General features: G+C 44.8%; 1 protein-coding gene across 1 annotated transcript in view; it reads left to right on the top strand.

The window, feature by feature from the left end:
- The first annotated feature begins 871 nt into the window (after positions 1-871).
- The window catches only part of LOC125484343, a 17,501-nt gene continuing 8,499 nt past the window's right edge, over positions 872-9,873 (top strand). Inside the window, exons 1-2 of the mRNA XM_048602546.1 lie at positions 872-984; positions 9,331-9,427. Of these exons, the coding sequence (XP_048458503.1) occupies positions 872-984; positions 9,331-9,427 (210 nt within the window). The remainder of the gene's footprint in view (positions 985-9,330; positions 9,428-9,873) is intronic.

The raw sequence follows: 9,873 nt of genomic DNA, 5'->3' as shown, positions 1-9,873 counted from the left end.
CGTGGAGCATGTTGGCATGGGGGAAGAAGCAGCTTTAATGATGGCCTGGTCAAACATTCAGTTAGCTGCCCATTCCTGCCCTGGCTCTTTTGTTGGGGATTAGCACAATCTGGTTTCCTGGGGAACCAGAGGAAAATTGCAAGTGACCGAGCAATGAGGCAATTTGATGAAATGTAAATTTGTGGAAATAATGTGGTCACTGCTCAATGGCAAGATTCCAAAGGCTGCATTGAAGCCTTGAGTGGAGAATTGTCAACATTTCCCTGGATATCAAGATTGAGATGTAATTCATTCTTTCTGTACCTTCCCACCTTCTCCCCCACTGCACCACAGCAGGAGCAGGGAAATTTCCGCCCTCACTGTCACTTTACAAATTGTGCAGAGAGGTTTTTGACAAAGGAGGAAGTGATGACATCCCATAATGATCGCTGGTCAAGCAAAAATGGGAGCAACTACGTGCATGCTGGGTTGGAAATATTAAACGAAGCAGATATTGCTGCATTCTGCTGCATTCACCTGAGGGTTAAAAAAAATTGAACCCATAATCCTGCTTTGTCTTGGTTTTAGCGTAGAACTGGTGACACAATAGGTCATCCGAGGACTTTTTTTTAATGAAACAAAAATTTCTAAAGCAGAAGTGAAATCCCACGACTTCAGAAGAGTCCCAGTCACATGGGGGAGATTGCATGCAGTGTTTCTAGATAAAAAGCAAGCTTGGCTTCAGGTCCAATCAAGCAGGAGCCAGGCAGGCTGAGGAGAGCGTGAGTGCTGTAGAGTTAAGTCGCATTGTTAGCAGTAACCCTCAGTGGTCTTAGTGAGTGAAGGGAATTTCTGGTTTTAGGGCGCTGTAATTGTTCTCTCGTTGATAAAGATGTCTCACTACCTGAAAGGCGGAGTCGTCATCAAGCATCAAGCCCTGGAGGGGAAACACCATTACGAAGTGCAAGATGTCCTCCATTGCAAAAGCGCCTGCTCCCCGTTCAGGTACAAACCATTCACTCACCTTCCAGTACAACCACTGAGGCAACGGGGTGGGGGAGAGTTTGTATTTGGCAGGATGAAATTCAGATTTGATTTGATCATTGCGAAAATGGCTTCTTTATTTAAAGATGCATACGCTGACGCCGCTTGCAAATCACTTGCTGCTACATCTGAAGCAGCGAATTTGACCTGTTGCTAAAACATGCATCTCAGAATGTGTGCTAACCTTTTAAAATGATAAATTGTTTGAAATGAAGTTATATATTTTAGCGACGTAGTGCGGGATGCCTGTAGAAATATCTCAAATCTAAGGCAAAAATAGGAATTGCTGGGAAAGAAGGTCACTTGATTCGAAAAGTTAACTCTGATTTCTCTCTACCAATGCTGCCAGACCTGCTGAGCTTTTCCAGCAACTTCTATTTTTGTCTCTGATTTACAGCATCCGCAGTTCTTTCAGTTTTTTTCTCACAAACTTAATATAGTTTCTCTGGCAAAGACGTCAAATTTTCTTAAAAATAATATTTTACAAAAGGACAGTAATAATTTCAGGCAACGGGATCATCCCAAGCTTTTTAAGGTTACAACTGGATTTTATAAAGATTGAGATAACAAGGTGTAGAACTGGATGAACACAGCAGGCCAAGCAGCATCAGAGGAGCAGGAAAGCTGACGTTTCGGGTCTGGACCCTTCTTCATAAAAAATCTTTATAAAGATTGACTGACTTTTGTCCTGAACTTGGCCTTTTTGAGTTCCCCAACTCTCCACCGAATCCCAGCCCGAATCCCAGAAGCGTGGCGGTAGTTGAAGAGAACAGCTGAGGCTTTCCATTTCAAGCCTTACCCTAGAGTTTCTGGTGGGTTTGAAGCCAGTTCAATCGAGCACTGTCACTGACACATACCATAGAGGCATGGGCAGTCACTATCTTCGTTACTAAAGAGAATGGGTGTGAAAATGTTGTGTCCTATCCAAAGCAGGCAAGATTGGCGATGTGGATGAGAAGGAGAGTTTGATTTCTGTCCAGCTAACAAGTTGACCGTTAACAGAAAGATTTACAGGTGCCACAAAAGGTCTTTTCTTGAGAAAGGCATGTGCATTGTTATTTGCAAAGGAAGACTGTGTGCCAAGATATGAGGAGAAGGTTGGACAATGGCAGTTAGGTGGGATGCCCACTCAGGCTGAATGGCTTTCATCTCTACTATGACAATTGTGTCATTCTCTGTCTCCTTTGCTTGGGAGACTACGTCACAGATTCTGCAGTCTCTGCAGCTAACTGTAGTCTGTTATCCCTGGGGTTATTCTGTGAAAATCTCCCATTTACTTGTCTCCAAAGCCTTACTGTCCTTCCTCAGATGTGGCTCCCAGAAACGGTGACATAACCCCGGCACGGATCTAACCAGAAATTTGTAAAGGGTTGCATCTTTGCTTACAATGACTCTCCCTCCACTGGAAAAGACACAGCAAAAGGGTTGTAGCTGAACAAGACGGGGACAAATAGTCTCACGGGGGGACGTTAACTGGTGTTAATGGTTGGTTAATGTCTTGAAAGATACATAAGTGTTGGGCATTGTTTGATTTAAGGATGAAGCGATGTTCTTAAGTTTTCATCTGTTATCAGTTACTTCAACCAGCCACCTTCAATGGTGGCTCACTCAGAGATAGTAAGAACTGCCGATGCTGGAGTCGGAGATAACACATTGTGGAGCTGGAAAAACACAGCAGGCCAGGCAGCATCAGAGGAGCAAGAAAGCTGGCGTTTTCTGAACAAGGGTCTCGACCCGAGACGTCAACTTTCCTGCTCCTCTGACACTGCCTGGCCTGCTGTGTTCCTCCAGCTCCGCACTGCGTCATCTTCAATAGTGGCACCGTATTTTGGGAAAGTTTTTACACGGTTTGAGGTCTTTGCCCAGGGCCACTGGCAAATTCATCCCCTAAAGAAAGAGGAGAGCACAGTCACAGAGGTATCAATTGGAGAGAAGTCACCCTGTAAGTGGAATGGACAGAATTGCTCTAAGCACAGGCTGCTTCTCTCTTGTATTTGCTGCTAATGGGCTCTCTAGTGATTATGATGAGTTTTGTGGATTGTTAACTTTAAGTCTGAGAAAAGGGTAGTGACAGGGTAGGGTAGAAAAGGGTAGGGCAGCTCTGAGGAAGCATCACCGGACCCGAAACGTTAACTCTGTTTTCTTCTCCACAGATGCTGCCAGACCTGCTGAGCTTTTCCAGCAACTTTGTTTTTGTTCCTGATTTACAACATCCACAGTTCTTTTGGTTTTTAAAAGGGTAGTGACTGCCTGGTTAAAATCCTCTAGCTTTGTACTATGTCCTAGAGTCATACAGCATGGAAACAGACCCTTCGGTCCAACCAGTCCATGCCGATCATAATCCCAAACTAAACTAGTCCAACCTGCCTGCTCCTGGCCCATATCCCCCCAAACCTTTCCTATTCATGTATCTATCCAAATGTCTTTTAAACATTGTAACTGTACCCACATCTAGCACTTCCTCTGGAAGTTCATTCCACATGCAAACCACCCTCTGTACAAAAGAAAAATTGCCCCTCATGTCTTTTTTAAATCTTTCTCCTCTCACCTTAAAAATATGCCCTCTAGTCTTGAAATCCCCCACCCTAGGGAAAAAAAACCCTTAATATTCATCCCATCAGTACCCTCATGATTTTATACACCTTCATAAGGTCACTCTCAACCTCCAGTGAAAAAGAATGATGGAAACACAAGTTGTTGTGACCTCAACAGTGTGTGGTAGGATGATTGGATTTGATTTATTATTGTGACATACCGAGATACGGTGAAAAGTATTGTTTTGAGTGCTATCCAGGCAAATCAGACCTTGCATAAGTATGTCAGGGTATTAGAACAGAATGCAGAACATAGAGAAGGTGCAGAGAAAGATAAAGTCTAATGTATGAGAGGTCCCTTCATAAATCTGATAAGAGTGGGGAAGAAGCTGTTCTTGAATCTGTTGGTATGTGTTTTCAAGCTTTTTTATCTTCTGCTTGGTGGGAGAGGGTAGAAGAGAGAATAACCGGGGTGGGGGTGATGGCTTTTTGTGCGTAGAACTGCGTGCACAGATATTTTGGTGAACAACTTTTGTTGCTAAAGTGTCAGTCATCTTGTGCCAATTTGAATACCGTGATGTCAAAGAAATTAAGGCTTCCCTTTGTGTGCTGTTGCTTTACGTTTAGCAAAGGGTTGATGGTTGTTGAGGATATTGATGATTTCTTCCCATACTGTTTCAGTGTGAATCCAAATTCCCCATTCCTCAACACAAATACAGAAGGCATCGTGCCAACATGACTACAGCTTCTAACAAACAGATAGGTCAGAATGAAAAAAAGCTGCCCCTGGAAAGCGAGACATATCCCCAAAAATCAAAAAGACATCCTTGACAGAAACTTCATGAAGAACGTTTGTGAAAAAAGGGATTATTTTGTCCTCTGGCCAAGAGAATAGATAAAAGGAGCCAGCTGGTTAGGAGTCAAAGATTTGTAAGGCTGTATCCATAAACCTAGTACCAAACTGTCTTGCTTGTGTGTGATTAATATCTGGTTCGGTGGGCAAGGGTTAGAAACAATCTGGCAAGGGTTGGGCATCAGGATGGAGAAATGTGGCACAAAATGCCCGTATAGGAACAGTGTGCACAGTTACCGGGCAAAGTTAAGAGATTGGCACTAAGTTGAAATGCTCAGAGGGTTTAGTGCAGACATGAATGGCCTCTTTCTGCACCATACCAATTTGGCAAACGTATTACAAGAAGAGACAAACAGCATGGGTACAAAAAGTAGACCAGAAGCAGGAGGTATCATACAGGGAAGGGAGCACTTTGTAACACATGTCAAGCAGGCTGTACATTAGGAGCTGAGGAGAGTTAAGAAGGTTGGTGAGTTATAGGCGCAAGTCACCATATGTAGTCGGGATATCACGGGAATAATGAAAACCTGGCACAGACAACAGCTTAAACATTAAATCTGATCAAAAATACTGCTAAGCAGTTGGGAAAGCGATGATGTTATTTGATGGTTCAAAGAAAGAATCTGTTTTGCTTCGACTGTGGAGAAGAGCTGGGCATTCATTATAGGAAAGCAAATGGTAGCGAGGAGGTAGAGGAGCAGATTTTAGAAAGGTAGACATTTGTGCCAATGGGAATGTCAATTATATTAGTACAGGCTTAGGGGAAAACCATGTAAATGATAATGAGGGAGTGGGCTTTCTCAGCTGCATATAGGATAGCTTTCTGGATCAGTCTGGTTCCATACCAGAGGAGAAGCTAGCTCCAGTCCTGAGGAATGAAGTAGGATAGTTGAAACTGTTTCCATTGGGAAGTGTATTCCAAACGTCCGTAGGGGTTGGCAACAGTTATGGAAATGCAGCAAGAAAAGTCAGCTAGAGGAGAGCAAATTTCAATGAATCCAGCCCAATGAAAACAGAGGAAAAGGTTATCAGTGATGCGGAATTTTTAAATAACTGGTGGTACTCAAAGACGAAATGTAGAATCCTTCTTGATGAAACACAACATGGATAGTTATGGGAAGGTTTGAATTATCAAAGGATTTGACCAAAATGATTTTGATTCTTCCTAGAATATGTGGCTATCCACGGGGTTGGGTAATTGGAACACTGTCATTGTTGATAACCGCAAATAACTGGGTGTACGGAGCTTAAGTTTCAAGTTGAGAAATAACGTGGGTGTCAGAAATGTAGTAAATTATTGAGGAGTGCAGTAACACAATTCAGGAGGTGATAGACAGGCTGGGGAGCAGGGAAGGAAGTGATGCTGCAACCTGGCAAAGCAGTGGCCAAACCACATTTGGAGAATTGCGCTCAGCTCTGGACACCTTATTTAAGAAAGGATTTGATTTGATTTGATTTACCGTGACCTGTATTTTGTCACAAAACATGGTGGAAAATGTTCCATGGTGACGCCATTCTCTGGTGCCACCCTAAAACACAGAAAAAATAAGCCAAAGCATAGAGTATAAAGGCAGAAGGATGAAGAAATGAAGAGAAAGTGTTCAAATTTTACAGTCCTTCTCATTAAGTGCTGTGCCATGGGCCATGGGCCTGGGGGCCGGGCACAATTCCCCTTCACCGCGCCGTCACCACGGGAACGAAAGTCATCTCGCTTCGGCGCCATCTTGCCTCCACCCACGCCCTGACCACTATGAGTCCTCACTGGACCTCGCCAACGCGGAGACCATCGAGCACCGCACTGGCCCAAACCCGAATCTGCCACCACCAGGAGTCTGCTTCGGGCCTACCTTGCCAGGGCCTCGTACCGGGCCAAGGCTTCCTCGTGAACAAAAGCTATCCTCTGATGCCACTAGCACACTCCTGGGCCTACTCACAGATGGCATCACCACAACCGAGCCCTTCAGCAAGGGGTAAGTAAAATAAAAGAGGGAAAAAAAAATAATTTTTTTAAAAATGAGGAATAAAGAAATGAAAAGAAATGCGGACAGAACTTGTCTCAGAAGCTCTACTCCACCACCATCTTACCAAATGATGTTAAGGGATGTTAACGCCCTGGAGAAAGTTCAAAGATTGAGTAGAATGACACCAGGAATGACGGAGATTTTGGATACAAGGAAAGATTAGAGAGTTTGGGCTAGTTCTTGGAACAGAGAAGATTAAGAGGTGACCTTATTGAGGCGTTCAAAGTTACGAACAATTTTGACAGGGTAAAGAAGGATATTCTGTTTTCACTAGTTAGTATGTCAGTAACTGGGAGGTCACAACTTCAAGACTCTCAGCAGGTGAGCTAGGAATGAGCTGAGGAGAGCCTTCTTTACTCAGAGTTGTTAGGATTTGGAATGCAGTACCTGGGAGACTGGTGAAGGCAGATTTGATAGGAGGTTTCAAAAGAGATATATATATATTTGAAAACGATGCAGTTAGAGGGCTATGGAGATAGAGCTGGAGAGTGAGACCAGCTGGGTACCATGGGGAAGTTGTTTGTGGTAATAGCCCATGTGTGTGGGGATTGGGGCAAGGACATGATTGTTAATCTTGATCGTGAGTCCTGAAGGCTGTGGAGTTCCCAAACAGAAAATGAGGTCCTGTTCTTCCAGCTCGCGTTGAGCTTTGCTGGAGCATTGCAGCAAACCTGAGACAGAGATGTTGGCCAGGGAACAGGGTGGTGTGTTAGAGTGGCAGGCAACAGGGAGCATTACTCACTTACTCTACCTTGTTGGAATAAAGCCAAAGACCTAACCCTACACACACACAGAGTCCTCACGGTAACAGAGCCTCTGGTTGTATCTGCAAAGATCCTCTCAATAGGCATTCTCTGATCTTATAGAATTTGCCTTATTTTGGTTTCCATTCTATTGCTAAAGCTTTGAAAAATCACAGCTTCAGGATTGTTGATGTCACTGGGTTATAGGGTTGCATTGGGTGAAACCTTGTGAACTAGAGATTGAACAAATATCTGCTGGCCCACACTAGCACCCCCCCACCCAACTATGTCACCGTTCACTGAACCTATGTTCACACGGAGAGTCCGAGCGGCCACAGACCTGAAAGTCCAGGACTTTTTTCATGTCAGAAAGGTTGAGAGGAGGCAACAGGAGAGCAGAGTTAGCAAGGTGATGGAGAAAGGAAGGTTTCTGTGCAGTTTTTTGTTTCTGGATGAATCGATAGTGGGCAGTATAATCAGGTGGGTCTGTGACACTGTTCAGAACAAATTCCGAATGCTCTTCCTCTGAGTTTACGGGTCAAGGCACCACATATTCCCCTTCCTCTTGTCTCACAGCAATGGCTTCAATAATCTAACCTGCATGTCCTGTGTCAACAAGGTGCAGAGCTGGATGAACACAGCAGGCCAAGCAGCGTCATAGGAGCAGAAAGGCTGACGTTTCGGGCCTAGACCCTTCATCAGAAAAGCTAGAAGGCCAGCCATGGCTCACTCCTGCTCCTAGTTCTTTATGAACCAGCAGGAGGTTCTGATGGCACATGCTGTTTGCTCTAACCCCGGAAGGTGTGGTCTTAATTGTCAATTGATATAAAATTCTCAGCCGTGTTTTCAAAACCCCTCTATCTCTTCCCACATCCTGCTCCTTTTCTTTGTAATCTCCCACAAGCCTTCAATTCAACTTTCTTGTGGTAGAAGCATTGACACTAGGAGCAGGAACAGACCACTACCATTCAATATGGTAGGATCCCTGCAGTGTGGGAGCAGGCCATTCGGCCCATTGAGACCACACCAACCCTTTGAAGAACATCCAACACAGATCCACCCCTCTACCCTATCCCTGTAATCCTGCAATTCCCACGGAAAGTACATCTAGCCCACACATCCAAGGACACTACAGGCAATTTAGCATGGCCAATCCATCAAACCTGCACATAGTCATAGAGTCCTACAGCACGGAGACAGGCCCTTCAGCCCAAAACTGGTCCATGCCGACCAAAATGGGCATCCACGCGAACCCCATTTCCCTGTTCTTGGCCCATATCCTTCTAAACCTTTCCTATCCACGTTTTTGTCCAAATGCCTTTTAAATGTTGTTTATGTACCTGCCTCAACCACGCCCGCTGGCAGCTCATTCCATATGCCTACCACCCGCTGTGTAAAAAAGTTGCCCCTCAGGTTCCCATGTATTCTTTCCCCTCTTACCTTAAACTGATGCCCTCTAGTCCTCGATTTCCCAAGCATGGGGGGAAACCCAGAGCACCCAGAGGAAACACACACAGGCACAGGGAGAACGTACAAACTGTACACACAGTTACCCAAGTGAAACCCAGGTGCTGTGAGGCATCAGAACTAACCACTGAGCCAGAATACCTTATAGTTGTGGCTGAATCCCCATATCAACGTCATATTCCTCATCTGATATTTGTGCTTTCCCGACTTTAACAACTGCTTTTGGTAAATGTTTAGTAATTGTTGAAGTATCGGTGTCCACATCTTTCAGAGAAACCATTTCCTTTTGCTTTTGTTGAGGCTTTGCTACAGACAACAGGATGAAATGTGTCCCCTGTAGGCCATTAATTTTCTCAAATTGTAATGTCAAATCTCAGCAACTGGAAGCAAACAGGCTGCATTCTGGACCATACCCTTTTGCCTTTCTCAATGATGAACTGAGAAGCTAAGGCTCAGCCTACCAAAGGTCCCACGAGCCCAAGCATCAGCTAAGGCCAGCTTTCTATTCCAGCCCGATCTTTGCTCGTTTCAATTAAAGTACAGGTACAAGACAACAAAACCAGCTCCCAAATAGTTCAGTATGTCTTGTGACTGTGCATTCCCGAGAAATTGGTCTGCTGTCTTCGTATTTTTAAGACTTAACCTGTTACTTGACATGAAGCTGTATCAATACTCTGGTTGTATTTTAGGAGAGGTGACTGCGTGCTGCAGATAAATGACAAAAAGACGTCTGATTTTCCACCTGAGATCATAGCTGAGCTACTCTGGGACAACTCCACTCAGTTGGTGAGTAACAAAGTGGGAACTCCATACAGCCACACAGCCGGGAGTAACAGAGAGAGAGAGGGAGAGGGGAACACCATACGGTGTAACAGACAGGAGGGTGGAGAGGGAGAGGAACAACACATGGAGTAACAGAGAGGATGGGGGAAAAAACCACATGCTGGGAGTAACAGAGTGGGAGGGAGGGGAACACCACATGCTGGGAGTAACAGAGAGGTTGGGGGAAAACACCACATGCTGGGAGTAACATAGAGGGAGGGGAACATTACATGCTGGGAGGAACAGAGAGAGAGAGGGGAACACAACACAATAGGGGAGTAACAGAGAGAGAGAGGGGAAAACCACATCATGGGAGTAACAGAGAGAGAGGGAAACACCACATGCTGGAAGTAACAGAGAGAGAGAGAGGGGAACACAACACACTGGGGGAGTAACAGAGAGAGAGAGAG

The sequence above is a fragment of the Rhincodon typus genome, chromosome 11 (genome assembly GCF_021869965.1).
Source record: "Rhincodon typus isolate 14 chromosome 11, sRhiTyp1.1, whole genome shotgun sequence".
Lineage (NCBI taxonomy): Eukaryota > Metazoa > Chordata > Chondrichthyes > Orectolobiformes > Rhincodontidae > Rhincodon > Rhincodon typus.
This window is presented reverse-complemented; position numbering and strand designations above follow the sequence as displayed.